At 37.7% G+C, this 23,016-nt stretch overlaps 1 protein-coding gene and 1 pseudogene across 4 annotated transcripts in view; both read right to left on the bottom strand.

Moving 5' to 3' along the window:
• Nucleotides 1–23,016, bottom strand: part of MKLN1 (muskelin 1) — a 453,286-nt gene that overhangs the window by 22,347 nt on the left and 407,923 nt on the right. For all 4 annotated transcript variants that reach the window (XM_058297366.1, XM_058297367.1, XM_058297368.2 and 1 more), the window contains 2 exons: nucleotides 21,583–21,722; nucleotides 3,351–3,453 (listed from right to left, as the gene is read on the bottom strand). In XM_058297366.1, coding sequence (XP_058153349.1) covers nucleotides 3,351–3,453; nucleotides 21,583–21,722 — 243 coding nt within the window. The remainder of the gene's footprint in view (nucleotides 1–3,350; nucleotides 3,454–21,582; nucleotides 21,723–23,016) is intronic.
• LOC105747043 (caprin-1-like) lies at nucleotides 12,316–20,332 on the bottom strand (annotated as a pseudogene).

The following is a 23,016-nucleotide window of genomic DNA, read 5'->3' as shown; positions in this document are numbered from 1 at the left end:
TTGAGCATGCAGAAAGGACACCACTGTACAAGATGGCTGAGAAACAATACGGAAGGGAACTGTGTCTCTGAATGAAGTTGTGAAGCAGAGTTAACCTATCTGCCCTGGGCCACCTGCCCATGTGTTAGGTGATAGAGAGATCAACGTCTATCTTGTTTGAGTCATTGCATTTTTGTCTTTTTTCGTTGTTGTTATATCAACTTAGTCTATGCCATGATAATATGCTTCCTAAAGTTAAATTACCAAATTAAATGGCTACATGTATGTAGGTGTAAATATATATACAAAAACACTGTAATGTTTTTGTAGGAAATGCAAGGTTGGTACTATATATATATATTTAATATGCTTATTGCTTATTGTCTCCACCCACTGGGATAAGCACTTCTGGGAAGGGATCTTGTTTGATATAATGATATTTCCTAAGTGCCTAAAAGAATACCATATTGTAAGAACTCAATACATACAATTAAATGAATGACTCCACTCATTTTGGAAGCATAATTAATACAAAATGTGATATACTGGCTAAAAATGGTTTTTCTTGTTCTTTATATAGTCCTCTCTGATTATGGCAAAAATGATTTAGGCAAACTTTTCTGGGGTCTTTTCTAGAAAAAATATTTTTATGAGGTGCACTGAAGTTCATCATGAATTCAGAACTCATGTCCTTAATCCTGAATAATGAAGGAAAGCAAAGAACCATTATTTGATATATGGATGGCAGTCAGCCATTATTTTCCTTATAACAGGAATGGTGATGATGATGTTGTTGATATGATGATCGTGATAACCAGCAAAAAGTAAAATTTAAAAACCACTTTCAGTTACTGGTAGAATAATTTAATATATTGAAAATGTTGCAAAACATATATAGAAAACAAAAGCAAGCTAATATAGAAGATATCAGTAAGCTCTTCCTCAGTACTTGGAAAGATTTCCTATAATGAAAGTGAAGATCTATATGCCTAGCTAACAATTTGAAAGAGTATAAGTGCATATACTTGAATTGTCATCAGGGAATTTCTTTCACCAAAACGTATTATTGGAATAAAAAAAGTTAAAAAATCTTAAGTGAAATATGTCTATAGATTTTTAAACAAAATCATAGTCTTGCAGATTATTCTGCAAATAATTCCCAATGTCTAGAGTTTTTTTCAATTTTTCTCTTACACAAGTGCTAACAAAGACAACTTTTAGGGTAATGGTGTTATTTTCAAAGTTTCTGAGGTGATTCTGAAACTGACACAGACACACACCACCACTTTTACTAACTTCTACTAGGGCTAAACAATTCTTGATAGATTAAGCTTTTAAGAAATGGAATCAAAGTCTGTGGCAAATAACATCATAAGCTGCTATACTCAACAAAAGAGTAAAGTAGAAATCTACTACCAAAATTTTAAAAACGGCTCTTTAAATATGAGGTACCTCCCTGTCCTGACTTTTCCCATTAGCCTAGCTTAAAGAACAAACTGTCTGTTTTCTTTGTCCTACTTGCAGCAGCTCACACAGCTATAATTATTTATTTTGTAATATTTTGTTATAGTTTGGCTTTAAAAAATAAGGGAAACATTTTTTAGTCATATTATGTAGAATATGAAGAACACATATTTAAAACTCCCTATTTTGGGAAGCGGATTTGGCTCAATTAACAGACTATCCGCCTACCACATAGGAGGTCCAGGTTTCTTCAAACCCAGGGCCTCCTGATCCATGTGGTGAGCTGGCCCATGTGCAGTGCTGATGCACACAAGGACTGCTGTGCCACACAGGTGTGTCCCACACGTAGGGGAGCCCCACGTGCAAGGAGTGTACCCTGCAAGGAGAGCTGCCCCGCATGAAAAAAAATAAAGGACAGCCTGCCAAGGAGTGGCAACACCCACACAGAGAGCTGATACAGCAAGATGACGCAACAAAAAAAGATAGATTCCTGGTGCTGCTAACAAGAATGCAAGCAGACACAGAAGAACAAACAGCGAATGAACACAGAGAGGAGACAACGGGAAGGCGGGAGGGGAAATAAAAAATCTTAAAAAATAAAATTAAATTAAACTCCCTATTTAAATCTATTTAAAACTCGCAAATGCATGGTTTTACAAAATAAACATTAATGGACTCTTCACAACTACCTATACTTAATAAGCTATAATATATTAAACCAATACATTCTGCTCCTTGGAAAAACTATGATGATTTCTCCTATGTCAAATAGTAAGTAACTGGCTGAAGATTAAAGGAATGTCAATTCTCTATCTCCTTTCACAGGGGTTCTAAACAGTGATCTGCTGATTCCCCACCAAGTGAAGGGCTGTAACCAATATCAAGTGAGAGAAATAGTACTTATTTTCACAGTAGGCAACCACGAAAGAGTATTTCCTTTTGCTGGTGCCAAGGACATGCAGGCCCTACTGCTTGAAAGAACAATGAACCTAGTGCCTGAAAGTGATTCAACATTAAATCTGAAACCTGTGTCAATGCTTAACTGAGAAAAGCACCACTTGATGTTGCTGTTGCAAAGCCAAAGCTAATCAACAGTTAACAGGGAAATGGATGTAAAGGATAGAACTACAATAATTAGCACCAATTCTGTGAGTGGAACACAGAATGGATTATAGTTCAGATGTTGCTAGATCTAGGAACAGGGATGGCTGACCAAAGGAAAAAGTGCAAGAGGAATCTCAGAAGTTAGAGGGTAAAGGTTGTAAAACTATGAAACTTGCTGCAGGTATTTTCACACTCTGTGGATAATATTCCCTTAAGAATATTAACTCTTCAGGAATAGTTACTTCTACCCAATTTTATGTAAAAGATAACTGAAAAGTAATGATTTGCTAATAACTTCTCAAGTTCAGAAACTAATGATGAACGATGATGCTAGTAGTAGATATAGTAAAGTTGTATTGCTAAACATTCACATAACTGAAATGTTAAGGCAGCAAAGATTCTTCTCCCAAACTCTCTCCACTTCCTTCCTACAGGAAAAAGGGGGAATTTTCTTTCTCTTTTGAGGGAAGTATCAAGAGAAGTTTATGCTGAACCATTTTTTAATTCTTAAGTAAAAGAAATACGAGACGATGAAAGTTAGTAAAAATTGCTATTTCCTTCCTGAAATACAAAACTCATGTCTAAGTTAAAATTTTATACTAGAATCCTTTCTGTATGGATAAAGTATTTTTTGTGTGACTTGAATCTCATATGAAAATATCTCCATTGGATTTCAGTTCTTTGTACCATTTTTTAAATTAGCAGTATCATCCTATTTTCCTTTAAATACCCAAGAGCAAAATCAGCAAATATAAATTAGAAAGACATTTTAAAAACATGCTTAATTTTATTAGTGCCTTTACCTCTTTTGTCTCTTCTGGGTCGGAATGATCCACAGTTATATAAAGATCATTTTGTAAGTATTTCAGAGCACTAAGGGGATCCAATTGGGCCTTTTCTTCAAATCTAGAAATTGAAAACAAGAATAATAATTGTGTGGAGTTAGGAATAAACATCCAAAGTAGCCTCAGACCTAGAGTGAAATATACTGTGTATGAAGGAGTTATTCTGGACACCTAAAAATCTGGCTTGGGAATCCAGAGGCAAGAATAATACCATGTAGATAGTATAGATGTGAAGTCCCTGGAGATATAATGGTGATGCCCCATGTTCACAAGAAGTTATAGGCCAGAGACTGTGTAATAGTCTACCCTGAGACACAAGGGTCTACCACTCACTTAAAACTACAAGCTGAGAATAATTCAACTAAGAAACATGGAGAATATGTTAAATATTTCATATAACATAACTACAAAAGAGCCAATGTGCCTATTACTGAGACTTTCATAAAAAGCAAGTAAAGATAAAAATACCTGATTAGATCTGTGTATTTTCCATTGAAGGTATCTAACAGTGGAACCAAATAAGTATAGTCCCTCATTAGGTCTTTTTACTGAGTCCCTTTCCATGTCTCAGTCAATAATAACAAATAGAAACAACTGAAGTAACCACTTATCAAGCATTTGCTATGTGCTAGACACTGCACTAAATATTTTACATATCTCATCATTTATCCACACAATTAAACTTTATCATCATCATTAAAAAATATATATACATAAGAAACCAAGGCCCTAGGAATTCATTTGCACGAGACAAGAGCTAGTAAGTGGCAGAACAAGAATAAAACCCAGATGTATCTGATTCCAAAGTTGAAACAAAGAGTTCTCTTTAAAAAAAAATCCTGTTGGGGCTATTTATCTATTTAAATAATATAATGATACTTGGCTATAGCATAATTAAATATACATTTAAAAATAAATTGTAGGCTTTTCAATATATTACACCAAGAGAAAGAAAGGAAGGCCAATTAATTTCCTTAGGATAAGGAAAATGGTAGAATCTTCTGCAAATGGAAGGCTGTTGAAGTTCAGGATGATGGCATCAACAGATTTCTTATCTTTAGACTTAATCTCAGGGATAGGATATCTGTATCTCAGGTAGAGGTTAAGATTAGTAAAAATTATAGCTATCTTGTACTGGATAGCTCCCTGAGAGTAACAGCCAGGCTTACAGCCTTCAGATGAATGTCCCTTAGGCAGAGGTCATATTACTCCACCAACCTGTCTACAGCTGATTAGCACCTGATCCAAAGGTAATCACCTGGTGCTTGATAAGCAGTTTAAGTGGCCTGGCAAAATTCTTCCCAATAGGGTCACCTTCTCCAGGGAGCCAGATACTTTTCTCTTAGAGAAATCGGATGTGAGATAGATAGGGATACATAAAAGCCTGATGGGGAAACTGGACTAACGCCCAGTGGTTAGGGCGTCCGTCTACCACATGGGAGGTCCGCGGTTCAAGCCCCGGGCCTCCTTGACCCGTGTGGAGCTGGCCCATGCGCAGTGCTGATGCGCGCAAGGAGTGCCGAGCCACATAGGGGTGTCCCCCGCGTAGGGGAGCCCCACGCGCAAGGAGTGCACCCATAAGGAGAGTCGCCCAGCGCGAAGGAGGGAGCAGCCTGCCGAGGAATGGCGCCGCCCACACTTCCCGTGCCGCTGACGACAACAGAAGCGGACAAAGAAACAAGACGCAGCAAAAAGACACAGAAAACAGACAACCGGGGGAGGGGAGGGGAATTAAATAAATAAAAATAAATCTTTAAAAAAAAAAAAAAAGCCTGATGTACACAAAGGCAGCAGTAAACAGAAGTCAGGAGATGGTAGATACCATGTATGTACGTAGGTAGACAGACAGACAGTAGGTGTATGTGTGCGTGCGTGCGCGCTCACGCAGAAGTTTAGGGAAACCAGAGTCAGGAACAGTCAGTAAAACAGCAGAAGCAGAAAGAGAGAAAGGCTCAATTACAAGGACAGCTACTATTACTGCTTCTGGGCTACTAGAATTCTAGTATTCTAAACAATTCTCCATTAGGCCTTACTGTTCGAATGCTGAGATAATGCTTTAATTTCCTGGATGCTCTCATAATAAATTCTCTTTCAGCTAAAGTATCCTAGGCATGTCCCTATTTTCTTCAATCAGAAATAATCTAACCAATATATAACTACCATCCTATTAAATCCAGCAGAGATCAGATTTTAGGAAAGTATGTTTTCCCTATTCTTGTTCTAAGCTTTTTTTAGCCTGAATGAACTTATTACTGGACGTATATGTGTAGACTACAATTCTATTTCAGCCAACATTTTTGCCCTGTTCCTAAAAGAAATTAGCTCTATTTTTAAAAAGTGGGTATTTTTCCCCCTTAACCCCCCAAATCAACAAAAAGAGTTTAGAAACTTGAATGTTAAAGGAAAAAAATATGGATGGCATTCTATTTACTGTATCATGTGGCACCAGTAAGAACAAGGAGACTCTTCCTTGGCAAAGAATATACTTCATTCCCTTAACATTTATATTTAACTATAGTAAATGTTTTCTGTAAGGGGAAAAAAAAAAAAAAAAAAGCTAGCCCAGCAATATAGAGTAAGCTTCTATACAATGAAAGAATAGGGGTCTAACTTAGTATGAAATTTGCATTAAAAAGGGCAATTTTCATATTCTGATTCACAGAAACAAACTACCTGTCAGCAAGATAGCAGTGGCCTTAAAATTCTTGAATTTATCATAGAATTTGGTAGAGTAAAAGGTCTACATTTCTTCAAATGTCTAAATTAGTAGTAGACATAATTATATATTATAGCTCCAAATTAGTAGTAGACATAATTCTCTAAAATAAAATGTGTTTCATTGTATTCCAGTTACCAGATGACCTGGAAAATTCCTGAGAATTTAGAAAGGACCTAAAACTGAAAGAAATGTATGGTCCTTATTATCCACAAAATAAATTAGAGAGATAAGAACTAATCAGAAGAAGGATACAGTATAATTCTCATAATGCTCACTTAGTCCAATGTTCTCATTTTCTATTCTCTTTTTATTGGAATTTCATGGACAAGTGCAGGAACTGGCCTCTTCTATTAGCCCTGTGCTAAGAGCAATAGATGGTGGCTCAAAGAAAATTTAGTAGGAAAATAAAAGTTTTTAATCAATTGGTATTTCATTTTTAAAAAAATTTCTAGTATTCAAGTACCATATTATAGTTTAATGACATATAATGCTAAGCAGAGAATCATGGGGACATGAATATATACAAATGACAAACTAAAGAAAGAATGAATTGTTTGAAATACCTAGTAATCCCTGTTTTCTAATAATTAGGCTTCCAGACTGTGGTCTACATTCACTCCTTGAGGTTGAGAACTACCAGAAATGGACAAAAGGTCTGGACCTGGGAAATGGAGATAAACTGTTCATGGTGAGAAAACCACAGGTCAATGATTATGAATTCCAGGCTTATATAGGGAACTTAAGACTGTGCTTATAGTCATCATGGGGTTCCAAAGGACTTGAAATGAAACAGTTCAAATAAAAAGTTTTAATTATATTAATTAAATAACTATTGCTAAAGGTAGTCACAATATAACATTGAGGAAAATAACTTACTTCCATATCTTCTAGCTAGCTGTGTACTATTGATTTAGATTCTATAATAGTGACTTAGATAAATTCAATTTGACATCCAAATGACAATTTATATCTCTACAGTACTTAACAATTTATAAGTGATTTCACACTCATCATCTCATATCCAAGGCACCCAAATTTCTGTCTCCTGAACTCAGCTCAAATAATCAACCACCTACTAGATATCTCAAACTTAACATAGTCAAAATTGAATTTCTGATCTTCTCAAATATGCTACAACTACAGCCTTCTCCAACTGAACTGATGGCAATATCAATTTCCAATTGGTCCAACCAAAAACCTATGAGTCTACTGGTGACGTCAGCAAGAGTGGGAGGCTCTCAGATTCCATCTGTCCAAAGCAACACTGAAGAAAACCAGCGGAAATTGGCAGAACCAACTTTTTCAGATTTCTGGAAAACAGATAAAGGGCTAAAGTAACTGGGCAAGTGCTGAATTAAGGAAACGACAACTTGAAAAAGGAAATGTGTTTGACACCTTTACTTGCTATTTCCCCACATCCTTCCTGACTTATCTGTTGCTTTGTTCTCAATATAAGTCCATGGTCCTGGGTTCTGGAGGGAACAGGGTAACCTAACCCTTATATGAATACTGGTACATGTGTATTTGTATTAACACCTAGAGTGGAAGCCTGAAAGATTCCTCCAGAGGTCTCATCTCTGGTTTACCAGTCCCAGATCTTATTCTAAACAGTAGAAGCTGCTGATTAAAACGTCCTAAGAAAACAATCCACAGCTGCCTGGGGCAATGGACTACCAGTTGAGATAAATAGGAGCTCCCAACTAGAAAGACTTCAAATTTCCAGGGGGCAATTGAGGACTGTCCCTATAAACAGGGAAACTGGTTAGGTTACAAGACCCATGCTTAGAAAAGACCTGAGAGGACACTAAGCTTTCACCTCAGGCTGTTCTTGAGAACTACTGTAAGGCAGCCTAAGGGTTAAAGGAGATCACAAGCACAGAACTAATCCATAAAGAGTGGGGAAGGTGTTTTTTCCTAGGTTTTTTTTTTTTTTTTTTTTTTGGTAGCTTTTAACATTCAAGGAAACATTTAAGGAAATAGGTCAATAACATCGGCTGTATGTAAGCTTGAGGAACAGAGGCTTCCATAAACAAATGGAAGACTACAGCCTTCAAAAATAAGAAATGGAAAGGGGAAAAAAAAGATCCCAGCAGACCCTGGGGAAGAGGGAGAATCTGATTTCCAGGGTTAACACATTAAAATACTAAAACACCCAGATTTCAACAAAAATCACAAGGCCTACATAGAAAAAGGAAAAGATGGCTTATTCAAAAGAACAACATAAAGCAAAAGTCATCATCAATGAGGAAGACCAGACATTGGACATACCATACATATATTTTTTTTTTGTCTTTATCATACATATACTTTTAAAAAACTGTCTTCAATATGCTCAATGAGTTAAGGGAAAACATAGGAAACGAACTAAAGGAAATCAGGAAAACATATATGACAAAATAAGAATTTCAATAAGCAAAAGAAATTATGAAAAGAAACCAAACAGAAATTCTGGAGCTGAAAAGTTCAGCCACTGAAATTAAAATATTCCCTGGAGGGGATTCCATAGCATACCAGAATACACAGGAGTCAGCAAACTTAAAGATAGAACAACTGAAATTATTAAGTCGAGGAACAGAAAGAAATAATGAAGAAAAGTGAACAGAGCCTAAAGAGATCATCAGGTTTACCAACGTACAAATTATGGGAGTCCCAGGAGGAGGAGGAAAGGGGTAGAATATCTGAAGAAATGATGACTGAAAACTTCCCAAATTTAATGAAAGACATTAAGTACACACATCCAAGCTAAAAAGAACACTGTGAATCAGAACTACAATGAGATGCCACTTTGCACCCACTAGGACGGCTATTATTTCAAAGCAACAACAACAAAACAGAAAATAAACAAGTGTTTGAGTGGATCTGGAGAAACAGGAACTCTTTCATTGTTGGTAGGAATGTAAAATGAATACAGCTGCTGTGTAAAACCATTTGGTTGTTCCTCAGAAAGTTAAGAATCAAATTACCATATGACCTGGCAATCCCCCAAAAGAACTGAAAATAGGGACTCAAACAGATATACTTGTACACCAATATTCACAGCAGTATTATTTACAATATTCAAAAGGTTGAAGTAACCCTCATGTCCATCAACAGATGGATAAACAAAATATGGTACACATATACAATATGGTATTATTCAACCATAAAAAAAGGAATAAAGTTCTGATACAAGCTACAGATGAACCTTGAAGACATCATGTTGAGTGAAATAAGCCAGACAAAAGGACAAATATATAATTTCACTTATATGAAATACCTAGACTATGCAAATTCAGAAATAGAAAGTAGATTATAGGTTACCAGGGGCTGGAGGAGATAGGGAGGGTGGGAAGTTATTTACTGGATGGTAGCACAACACTGTGAATGTAACTGATATCACTAACATGTATACATATAAATGGTTAAATGGGAAATTCTGTGTTGCATATATGTTTCCACAAAAACAAATTTTTCAATTTTGCATCCCTAAAACAAAAGAAAACAAAATCTAGGAATCATTTTTGATTGTTGTCTGCCACACCCATTCTATTTCATAAAGAAATTCTGTTGGCACAATTTTCAAAGTTTATTTCAAATGTTACTGTGCTTTCTCAATCTCTTTTGTGGCAGGTCTCCTCCTTAGTCTGTCCCTCAAATGGTAATGGTTCTTTGATAATGCCCAACACCCCTTTATTCTTCTCACTCTTCCCAAGCAAGCAACCTCTCTTATGGGTAATTCACCAATCTCAGTATCAGTCCAAGCCTTTCCTCCAAATGCTCACTGATGATTTACAATTACATCTCATAGACAACTCAAACCTAAAGTGTTCCAAACTGAACTAATCTTTCTCAACAGATAAACTTGTTTTTTCTGAAGAAGTCTCCATTTTACTGAAAGCTGCCACAACCTTTACCAAGTTATCCTAGTAGAAAATGTAGAATGATTTTTATAAAATCTAAGTCTGAACATGTCACTCCTCTACTTAAACTCTTTCAATGGCTTCCCTTTTACTCATAGTAAAAGCCAAAAGACTGTCACAAACTCTCCCCTTCCTTACCTCTCTGCTTCATCTCCTACCATAATCACCTCACTCATTTGCTTCAATACCTCACTTTATTCTTCAAATAAACCAGGCATATTTTTTAAAAGATTTATTTATTTAGTCCCTTCCTCAATCTTTTGCACTTTGCTGTCTGCCTTCTGTGTCCATTTGCTGTATGTTCTTCTGTGTCTGCTTGTCTTCTCTTTAGGCAGCACCAGGATCCGATTCTGGTACCTTCTGGAGTGGGAGAGAGGCGTTCAATCTCTTGTGCCACCTCAGCTCCCTGGTCTACTATGTCTCTTATTGTCTCTCCTTTGTGTCTCTTTTTGTAGCATCATATTGCTGTGCCAGCTTTCTGTGTGGGCCAGCACTCTGTGCAGGCCAGCACTCCTGCATGGGCCAAAACCCTATGTGGGCCAGCACTCCACATGAGCCATCTCTCTGTTTGGGCCAGGTGGCCGTGCAGACCAGCTTGCCTTCACCAGGAAATCCCAGGAATTAACCCTGCACCTCCTCTATGGTAGATGGGAGCCCAATTGCTTGAGCCACATCCACTCCCCTCCAGGCCCCCCTTAGAGTTTTGCGTATTACCTATCTGGAATACTTTCCCTCTCAAATAACTACATGGTTCATTTCTTCATGTCCTTTAGGTCTCTGCTAAAAACCTGCCTGGGGAGGTCTATACTAATATTCTTATTTAAATATTGCATCCTTCAACTTCTTCACCTGCAAACGGTGTCTCTTAAAGTGCTTTAGCTTTTTTCCATAGTTCTTTTCACCTAACATACAATACTAATTCTTTCTTATTATGTTCATTGTTAGTCTCTCTCTCTCTTTTTTAAGGTACTGGAGCCAGGGACGACCTCTTATGTGGAAAGCTGGCACTCAAACACTGAGCCACAATAGCTCCCCTGAGTTGGTTTTTGTTTGTTTGCTTGTTTATTTTTTTATTCTTAGGAGGAACATGGGACTGAGTCCAGGACCTCCCATGTGGGAAGCAGGTGCTCAACTGCTTGAGCCACATCTGTTTCCTGTTAATCTCTCTTAATGGAAACTTAATGGAAATTCTTGTTTGTTTTCCTCATTGCTATGTCCCTGGAGCGTAGAACAATATCCACCATGTTTTAGGTACTCAATAAATATTTCTTAAATAGTTTTACTGATGCCTATTAAAGACCCTTATGTGGCTACTTTTACAGTTTCACAAAATAACAAAGTGATCTCCAGAGAGATTAAACGAGAAGACTTGAATATGATCTAGTATTTTTTCAAACATTAATACATTAGCTCTCAGAAGTAAAGGCAAAAAGCAATCTTAACTGAAAAGAAGAGTACTATGTTCCATAGTGTTTTGCTACTGTAATTACTCTAACTGAAAACAAACTATATATCTGGATAAAATCTTTATTAACTTTTAACGTCTCCTTCAAGGGCTTTTCTGGGTTAAGTTCTAAGATGGGCTATCATATTTATTTTCCTATAACAGTAAATTTCAAAGGTTGCTTATTCGCCAAATCACACCATGGGGTCCACTCCATGGGGTCTGTGTTTTAACTACTCTTCTGTTTTTGTTGGCTGTATACCACTGCCATTTGATTTGAAATGCTGTAGACCACTTTATTCGCAAATGTGTTCCAGTTTTTACCAGTTACTTGGCAGTTTCAAATGCCATTGCCAAGTCCTCCATTCCAATTTTGACATTCAGGAAAATATTTTTATTTTATGCCTTACCAAAATCTACAAAATCTTGTAAAGCAGCTAATTAAATGTGTTGATAAAAACTTAGCTAATAATCATTAAAAAATTCAATTTCAGTTCATTTATTTCATGATTCATTCTCACAGTCATAAGATTTGCTAGAGGGTTTTCATCATATATTAAAAATTTAAATGATTTTTATTGGTTATTCTTTTATTCTTTATACACCTTCACTGTTTTACTAAAACAAGTTACTATGATGTTTTTATGTGAAAATATAAGTTTATAATAATATTAGCACATTATTATTTTTAATAACAAATAAGCTGGAAAAATCTAAATATACTATACAAGAGGATAATTAAGGAAATTACTAGAGTGGATTACTATGCAACCATTATAATTTAATTTGCATTTATTAACATTGTAAAAAGATGTCTGTGATATAGTATTTGTTGAAAAATATATTACAAGGCTATATGATTTATTTTTCAGTTAAACAAGCAAAAATCTACATGTGTACATATGTTATAATAAAAAGTTCTAAGGCTATACATCAAAATAATAACAGCTATTATCTCTGAATGGTGGGATGATGAATGATTCAATGTTTTGGGAGGGAGGGGGATTTAGTTTTTTACTTTATTAAACACCCATTACTTTTTCAATTAAAAGCCAGAGGAAAGGCCAGTATATTACTGTATTAATCAGCCAAAGGGGTGCTGATGCAAAATAACAGAAATTGGTTGGTTTTTATAAAGCATATTTATTTGGGGTAGGAGCTTACAGATACCAGGCCATAAAGCATAAGTTACTTCCCTTACCAAAGTCTATTTTCACATGCTGGAGCAAGATGGCTGCCTACGTCTGCAAGGGTTCAGGCTTCCTGGGTTCCTCTGGGCTCACCTCCACAAGGTCAGCTGTAGACTATCAGGCAAATGGCTCTGTTTCTTTCCCCGGGGCTCCAGCTTAAGATTTCAGCATCAAACTCCAACATCAAAACTCACAACGTTAAGAACCCCCAACTCTGTCCCCACCAAGGGGTGGGGACTCAAAGCCCTAATGACGTGGCCCAATTAAAGCCCTAATCATAACTCAATGAGGCCGAGGTACAGATCAGATTACAAACATAATCCAATATCTATTTTTGGAATTCATAACCATATCAAACTGCTACACTTATATTGAAAAATCACTTAAATATTAGAAGGACAATGTCCAGAGTTTGGAACTGGAGATATCCAATCTCCAGCTGTAATTTCCCATTATTTAATTATTTAATCTCCCCCCTTCAATTCATGTTTAACCTTTATAAATGCTTTATTTAAAATTTTTTAATTATTTAAAATTTCCCCTTCAATTCAGGTTTAAACTTTATAAATGCTCCATGTGCACTTGAAAAGAATGGGTCTTCTGTCAGTAATTGTTAGGCACAGTGCTCCATATAAACCATTTAGGTGAAGTTTGTCAATTGTGTTTTTCAAATCTTCTATATAATTATTGATTTTTTTTGGTCTAGTTGTTTAATCTTTTACTAAGATATTAAATCTCCCACTGGGATGGATTATTTGTCTATTTCTCCTTTCAATTCTATGCATTTTTAATTGATATATTTTAGGCTATGAAGTATATACTTATTCTTGGTTAACCTGTATCCTTTTTTACTTATTTTTCAACTTTTATAAATATGTTTTATTTGTTTTGCTTATATCATCAGAACCGAAACTACCAAATGTCATTTCCCTAAACAGAGAAATCAATCAAAAACACATACTGGTGCTTTTCAAAAGATAGCACTTTAAAAGGATGGTAGCAGCAGGCATTTGATATCTTTTTTCTTTTAAAAACCTTCAGGCTACAGGAAAGACATGTGACCAAAAGTGTTATGAGTATCCATTAAAGATCTTTATCAGTAACTGCACCAATTTAGGTGACAACAAAGCAAGATCCCATGTACATGTCATAAGGAATGACATATAGTACCAGCCCTTACAATAGTCATTGAAAAAGAAACCGTTAAGTGTTCAAAAGATAACTAAATAGGTCATATTAAATACAGAAGCAGCCATCCAGATTACATGCCATATTTGCTGCATACTTTTCAAAAAGTGCCAATCAAAGCCTAAATTTACATTTTGGCTTTGTCTTATACAATGCCAGCTATTAAAAAGCAATTTACATATATATGTTTTAAACCACGGTAGTCTGGCCAGATGATAAATGGTGCTGTGTTAAAACTGATAGCCAGCCTTAAATGTGTGATCAAGGGGCTATGCATAATTTGACATGCATTTAAACGTACAGTGCTCCAATTTAACTGAAAAAGCTGTGAAATGCAGTTGGATCTGCCAAACCACACTCCACTCCTTCCAGCTTCCTTTCATGGGATATATGGAATATATTTTATTTTGTTTTATTTTTTCTAAGATTTTATTTCTCTCCTCTTCCCTGCCGCCCCCCCCCCCATTGTCGGTGCCCTTTTATCCATTTGCTGTGTCTGCTTGCATTCTCAGCAGAACTGGGAATCTGTGTCTCTTTTTCTCGCATCATCTTGCTGCATCAGCTCTCCGTGTGTGCAGCACCATTCCTGGGTGGGTTGTTTTTTTTTTTGCATGGGGCAGCACTCCTTGCGGGGTGCACTCCTTGCACGTGGGGCTCCCCTACGTGGGGGATACCACTGCGTGACAGGGCATTCCTTGCATGCATCAGCACTGCATGTGGGCCAGCTCACCACACTGGTCAGGAGGCTCTGGGTTCGAAACCTGGACCTCCTATATGGTAGGCAGACGCTCTATCAGTTGAGCCACAATTCGCTTCCCTGGAATATATTTTAGTTTTGTCAATTACCATTGAATAAGGCGAGCAGACTTGGCCCAGTGGTTAGGGCGACCGTCTACCACATGGGAGGTCCACGGTTCAAACCCGGGCCTCCTTGACCCGCGTGGAACTGGCCAACACACAGTGCTGATGTGCGCAGGGAGTGCTGTGCCGCGCAGGGAGTGCCATGCTGTGCAGGGGTGTCCCCCACAAGGAGTGCACCCCATAAGGAGAGCCGCCCAGCACGAAAGAAAGTGCAGCCTGCCCAGGAGTGGCGCCGCACGCGCGGAGAGCTGACACAGCAAGGTGACGCAACAAAAAAAAAGAAAACACAGATTCCCCTACCGCTGACAACAACGAGAGCAGACAAAGAAGAACACGCAGCCAATAGACACAGAGAACAGACAACTGGGGCGGGGGTGGGGGGTTAGGTGGGGAAGAGAAATAAAAAAAAAATTACCATTGAACAAAACTAGGGCTGACTTGTAGATTTTATCCAATGTCAGAAAAGCCAACCTTGCTTTTTCCAAACCATCAAATAACTATGAAGATATTTCACCCTATAAATATAAATGTTTTACTCCTAAGCAAGGGTAAGGAACCTGAGTATCATGTGCAAGGCTCAAGATGACACTTAGGACAACATGCGGAATAAAAATAGTTTTCTTCCATATCCAGGTAATACATAGTTGACAATTGTAGTCCTGTCTTTATGGGATGGAACAGTACCTTTATAATAAGTTTCCTGAAAGGGAGAACAAATAGATAATAGTTCTTCTGATAACATATTATGGCACACTGGCCAGTGTATTTTTGGTGATTAAACATAATCCCGTGAATCAAATTAATTTGCTTGCTGAGTGTTCATTTGTGGCATCCCTCTGTTGGATCTTGGGGGCCCTCCACAACCTTGTGGAACTCCCTGTGGTCCACTCTGCTCAGAGCCTCATTTGAAATGTGCTGCTATCCAGAGTACTTCTGGGGAGCACTGAACTGAGATTGTGTATAACCACTGTTTGGAGGGTAAAGAACAAAGTGTGGTAACCATCACAATCTCCTCTGAATCCACTGGCAGGGCACCAGTATCCATTCATCAAGCCTCTAGCACCACAGAGGTCCCCACGAGACATGCCACGGCTGGTGTACCAGGGCTGACTGCTATGTGGAAATACAGTGTTCTGTGGGGAAGGCTGCTGGTGGTTAACAATCACCTGATGGGGCTAGTCCTGGCAACCACTGTAAGTGCCAACTATTGTTAGAAGCTGTTCTTCCTGAAGTTCTGTTTGTTCTACTTGGTGAGGCTGACTGGAAAAGCTCTGGTTATAACTATCCTGGTAATGATTTTGCTGCTCTAAAGTTACTGGTTCATTAACAGGAGGAACTAAGCCATTCATATTGAACACCATTTGCCTGGATTAGAATGGATCTGTATTTACATTGACTCCACTGCTACATAAAGGTTTGCTTGTCCCACATGGAACACCTGAGGCTGAACAGCAGCAGGAGCAGATGATGATGCTGTAGTCTGGTCTGTAAGAGCCTGCTGCATGAATCTGGTCAAGCGGTTCCTTTTGTGGTCGTTTCTCTGTAGCATGAGAAGGCTGATGCAAGGGCTGAGATGCTATGTATCCCACACTTGTGGATGAAACCAAAGGACCCTATATAGCTTCTGGTTGTACAGGAACTTGATTAGGTTGAGCAAGTCTCAAAAAGAATGAACTGAAAGGCAAACCAGATGGGACACGTCCATGCTTTATGTTGGATTCATGGGTTGTACAGATATAATGGCAGAATGAAGTGTCTGGTTTTCAAAATCCAGCACTGAATCCTGTATGAAAATTTAGGGCTCTTGCATTTGTGCCATAAGGTTCTGTACTCGCAGTCTTCTCACATGGGGATCTGCCTGAGCCACTGGAGTCAAAGAGTGGGGCTCTGGTACTGAAGAAGATGCAGCCTGTGGTTGCTGACACAGTGAATTTACCACCTCGGCTGTTTCAACTGTCCACTTACCTACCTGCGCTTTTTCACTGCTGTTGAACTGTGTTTCTGCCATAGACAGTCTATTTACATACTCTGTTGATTCAACTTCACTTTCTTCAGTGTATTCTTCTGCTGGCTCAAGTTCAGCTTCAGCTACCTGGTCTTCAACTATAGGTGCTGAGGCTGCCTACTCTTCCTCACACAGCCCATTCTGGTGGTTCTGGGTTCTGTCAAAGTAGCTTAACTGGAAAACACAGTAAACAATTTCCTGTAGAGCTTTATAGGTTGCTCCACATACAAATTTTCCCTTCTCTTCCAGCAAGTCCCACAGGTGAATTCATTCAATAGTGACAATTCCTCTTGAGTCAGTACTAGCACACTACTCAAAACTTGTTTCAGGGGAAGCAGTTCTGGCTCAACTGATAGAGTATCCACCTACCATATGGAGGTCCAGGATCCATAACCCAGGGCCTCCTGACCCATGTGGCGAGCTGGCCCATGCACAGTGCTGCCGCGTGCAAGGAGTGCCATGCCACACAAGGGTGTCCCCGGCACACAAGGAGTATGCCCCACAAGGACAGCCACCCCACATAAAAAAAGTGCAGTTCGCTCAGGAGTGGTGCTGCACATACAGAAAGTTGACGCAGCAAAATGATGCAGCAAAAAAAGCGACACAGTTTCCCAGTGCTGCATGACAAGAATGTAGGCAGACACAGAGAATGGACAGAGTGTGCAAATAACAGGGGGAAAGGGGAGAGAAATAAATAAATAAATTTAGAAAAAAAACAAACCTTGTTTCAGGTCAGTTCCCATCATCTTTTCCCAATTTTGTCCACAAAAGACTGCAGCTCAAGTTCAGTTTTCAAACATTTCTGTTCAGCCTTTTCTCTTACAAGCTGCTCCTGATGTGCTGTTTTCATTATTGTTTTCTGAATATATTGACTTAATGCCATGAAAACCCTCTGTAATTCTTTTGCAAATGCAAAGTTATTTATGACTTCTTGGTACTTAGATACCACCACATCCAGATGATCTTGATTAAGCCTCTCCCCTTTGTTCATTCCTTCCTGGTAATCATCTAGTTTGCCCTGTTTCTTCTCCAGGTTCCCATGCTTTTTGTCAATCACCTCGAGAATCTGCCTCATGGCCCTCAGTGTGGACAGTGCTGGTGTTAGTTATGGAGTGCTGAGAAGCCAGTACAGCAGTTTCAACGGCTTCCTCACTTCCCCAGGAGCCTGAAGTAGGTGGTAGGCTGCCTGACTTGCTGCCACTTCCACTGTGGGTGGTAAGCGAGGGCATCATTCCCTCGTGGAGACCAATGGAGACATGGGTGGAGGGGGCAAGGCTGGTGGTACGTCCTGGGATGTGTCGTGTGGCTCACTGGGCACAGGTCTATAACTCCTGCTTTGAGAGCCACTGTTAATGAGGCGGAGAGCCAGGAGATGGAGGGACTTACTCATCCTTCTGAGGCAGAGGTGGGGGGAGAGAAGCAGCAGGATTGAATCCTTTATTTTTATGAAATGCCCTACTAAATTTATCTTAGTAATAATTTTTGCATTAAAGTCTGCTTTGTCTAATTTTATCATATTAGACAAATATTATATTGTTTAAATTCCCTGTATCCTTATATTTAAGATGTGCCTTTTCTTTCATCAATAACATACACTACAGGTTTTTAAAAAAAATCTCATTCTAACTATGTTTTGTTTTGTTTTTAAAGATTTATTTTTTATTTTTTTCTCTCGTCTCCCCCCACCCCGAGCTGTCTGCTCTCTGTGTCCATTTGCTGTGTGTTCTTCTGTGACCACTTCTATCCTTATCAGCGGCACTGGGAATCTGTGTTTCTTTTTGTTGCGTCATCTTGTTGCATCATCTCTCCGTGTGTACAACTCCATTCTTGGCCAGGCTGCACTTTTTTTCATGCTGGGCGGCTCTCCTTACGGGGTGCACTCCCTGTGTGTGGCGTTCCCCTGTGCTGGGGACACCACTGCATGGCACGGGACTCCTTGTGCACATCAGCACTGCACATGGGCCAGCTACACACGGGTCAAGGAGGCCCGGGGTTTGAACCATGGACCTCCTATGTGGTGAGTGGATGCCCTATCCGTTGGGCCAAGTCTACTTCCCCTGACAATCTGTTTTTAATAGAAATAGATCCACTTCTACTTTTTTGTAACTACTGTTGCCTTTAGGTTTAAACTCAACAACTTGATATTTGTTATCAATCTATCTCACCTGGTCTATGTTCTTTTTACCCCTTACCTTCTTTCATACTTAGTTTAAAAATAATTCAATACAATTCACCTTTTGTTATGCAGTTCTATGTGCTTTGTCCAGACACATACACATGTTCATGCACACACATGAAAGCCGGAGGAAAATACTTACAAATGAATTCTAATCAACAATCTCTAATATCTAATGGGCTAAGGTCAAGTTTGGGCCCTGAGCCTCAGCAGTGTTGGAACTCCTACTCTCCGGTTTGTTGGACTTACCCAGGTTAGTTAACAGATGAAGATGGTCATCTACCACACCAGGGAACCAAGAGTGCCTATAACTGCAAACAGGAGAATTACGTCCATCAACCATGTGGGATCTAAGCCCCCTCTCAATTTTGAGATGGAATGGACATCACCATCCCAGGGTTCACAGGATGGAGGAATAAAACATGGTTTAGAGTCTACTTACTGGTATTCTACTATAGAACTATTGTATCTCTAGCAATGGAATAAACTGTGTCATTGATATGGAGACAGTGGCCATGGTAGTTGCTGAGGGCAGGGAGAGTGAAAAAGAGATGTAATGGGGGGTGAGGGGGCATTTTTGAGACTTGCAGTTGTCCTAAATGATATTGCAGGGACAGATGCTGGATGTTATATATCCTGCCATAACCCACTGAACGGACTAGGGGAGAGTGTAAACTACAATGTAAACTATAATCCATGCACTGCAGCAGTGCTCCAAAATGTATTCACCGAATGCAATGAATGTGCCACAGTGAGGAAAGACATTGCTGACGTGGAAGGAGTGGCGTGGGGTGTGGGGGTATGTGGGAACTTCTTATATTTTTTAATGTAGCATTTTTTGTGATCTATGTATCTTTTTTAAAAAAGGCAATTAAATTTTTGAAAAATTAAAAAAAAAAAAGAGATAATATTTTCTGATTAGTGCCAGGTCCATAGTGTACATTTGGCACACATTTTCCATACTCCTCCATTATCAACACAGTATATCTTTGGCACAGATGGAAGACTATTACATTACTACTAACCACAGCCATAGGTCATTCCAGTTGTATTTTTTCCATGCCTCTCCATATTCCCACCACCCTGCAATAATGATGTACATTTGCTCTAGCTAACAAAGGACAGTTTTGCATCTGTAACATCAGCCAAAATTCTCATATATCTCTGGGTTTACTGTGCTATTCAGTTCCTAGATTACTCTCCAGCATTCTGTCAATGGTATTTACATCCTTAGATTACCATTTTCATCCACATTTCCACTTATAAACCAGCTTTTACTCACTATAATGAGTTACCATCAACTCTGTACAGTTCCACACTTTTACAATAAAGTTAATTAAAACTTCTATATACATTAAAAAAAAAGAAATTTTTTTTAAAAAGCTCAACTTAACATTCCAACTACCAGATATTATTTGCAGTAGAAAACCAACACAGTAATTTCTCCCAAATAAGTCTTATTGGTTTAAAAGCAAAATTTAACATTAAGCAAAACACTAAGAAATGAAAATTCAGCAATATAAGCATTAGTTGAAGTTACCCTAAGCTTAAATTTTGTTAATGAAACAAAACAAAGTTTTACCCTAGTCATCTAGCCAATGTACAAATTCAGACCATTTTTCCTAGATTCTATAGCAAATAAACTAATTATCCACAATAATGCTCAAAATACCTTATTATTTTATCTATCAAGTACTACTTTAAAAGCAGAGAATAATTATAAGTGAACACACATATAATTTATACATTCAGAGAGAGATTTTACCTATCTGTTATACATATAATACACAAATAAGTAAAAATACAAAAAATACATTCTTATGTATGTGTGTACACACACACACACACACATACATAGTGGTGAAGTAGTTAAGTACTAGTGTCAGAACATTCAGGATCAAATTCTGGCTCTGACCTTAGAAGAATTATATAACCCAGTTAAATCTCCCTTTTTCCATTTGTAAAATACATACTCCACTGGCTTATTGTAAGAATAATGTGCAGAGTCTACCATGGAATAATTGCTCAATAAATGTTAGTTATTACCATCATTAAAGACTAACCTTCCAAACTATAAATTTCTATTACCATCTAACACTATCACTTACCAAAAGGGCATTTTTCTACAGTTGTCAGTAGATTATCACTTACTAAGGCTATAAAATAAACATGATGCAGGAAATATATATGAAAATGTTTGATTACATGATTTTGCAATTAAATGGTAAAGGTAAAGATGTGAAACTTTAGCCATATTTTGAGGTTATACTCCAAAACATCAAATTATAAAGACATTATATAGTTTATTATATCTCTATGGTCACTGTCAAGAGAGTTATCAACAGGTCAAGCAGATGTCAATAATCTAGAGCTAGACTAACTTGTAATGGCTAGGTCTTGGTGTACAACATAAGTACACCACCTTCAGGGAAATTATTCCCATTATTTTAACAGTTGCAAAATTTCATAAGCAAAATCACTCATATATAGAAATTTTTAGCATCAATACATATCTTGTTTTTATCTTCTTTTCAAAGAGGAAAGCAAAAATAAGCAGGATAATAGGGTATTCACAAAATTTATGATCTTTATAATATTTCTATGATATAATTCAATTTCCAAAGAGAAAGTCATATCTCCAGTGCTTAGATAATACCAACAATAATTGATAATATTAATCAAAAGTTTTCTGTGATTTATTTTTATACCTGTGTTTTCTTATGAGGTATTTACAATGCCTCAGTAAGTAATCTTTTGAAGGTCTACACAACTTCAGTGACCAGAAGTCATCTAATCTCATTTTTGGAGAGCAGGACTTTCCTGGATTCCCACCAAATAAATAATGAACCTATAACCAAGAAAACAAATGAGATTTTAAAAAATACTCAAGAAACTGCAAACATCATAGCAAAATTTCTTCCTTTTGGTAGCAGTAACAGGTAATATTCTTAGCCTTATGGAGTAAAAAATAAAAACAAATGCATTTTTACTGAAGAATTCTCAATTTTCTCAAGTTTCCATTTTACTTTAAAGCACAAAGCTACCAGGGAAGCGGATTTGGCTCAACTGATAGAGCATCCGCCTACCATATGGGAGGTCCAGGGTTCAAACCCAGGGCCTCCTGACCCCTGTGATGAGCTGGCCCACACGCAGTGCTGATATGCGCAAGGAGTGTGTCCCCGCAAGGAGAGCTGCCCCGTGCAGAAGAAGCTCAGCCTGCCCAGGAGTGGCGCTGCACACACGGAGAGCTGACACAGCAAGATGATGCAACAAAAAAGAGACACAGATTCCTGGTGCCACTAACAAGAATCCAATCGGACACAGAAGAACACACAGTGAATGGACACAGAGAGCAGACACCTGGGGAGGGGGACGGAGAGGGGCAGTGGAGAGAAAAAAAAATAAAAATAAAGCACAAAGCTGCTTTCTTAAGTAAATTTTATATGAAAATAAGTGTAGTCCCACAATTTCAATAACCATGAAAGACTAAAAACAAAACTAATGATAGAAGCTAATCCAAGACAAAGAGTTTGCTGAGAACAATGCATAATGGGGATTATCAACCTAATCAAGTGTTGACCACAACAAATATGTTTTAGAAGTTCTGACACACATGCTAAATTACTCAGGGTTAACAGAAAACTCGAAACTTAAAAATTTAATATCCTTAATTCCTTTAGACATAATGCCAAATATTAAGTGGAACATATATTTTGTGAATTAAGTTCAAAAGTGTTATTCCATTATTTAACTAATGCCACAACAGAAACATAAAAGGAGTGCAGTAATGATTTCACTGTTATAGTCTAGTTTAAATCCTATATAAATCATTAAGTACAGTTTTAATGATATCCTTTACTTAATAAAAACATTGAAGCATTTCCTGAGATTTTGAAAACATTAATATTCAATGGTATAATACAATAGAGATATTATTTCTATCCTGTAGATGGTAATTCATTTACCTTTTAATTTGGGAGATACTAAGAGAAAGAACTCTTACTCTCATGGTATCTCTTTTACATAGAAATCTCAAACAGTATAATATAAAATTTAATTATCTATGGCCTAAAATGGCAAGAATAAAGGCTCTATTTACAACTTATAACTGAGTCCAATCATTAAACTATATGTAAAGTTTA

Source organism: Dasypus novemcinctus, chromosome 5 (genome assembly GCF_030445035.2).
Source record: "Dasypus novemcinctus isolate mDasNov1 chromosome 5, mDasNov1.1.hap2, whole genome shotgun sequence".
NCBI classification, from domain to species: Eukaryota; Metazoa; Chordata; class Mammalia; order Cingulata; family Dasypodidae; genus Dasypus; species Dasypus novemcinctus.
Note: the sequence above shows the minus strand (reverse complement) of the source record. Positions and strands in the feature narration are given on the sequence as shown.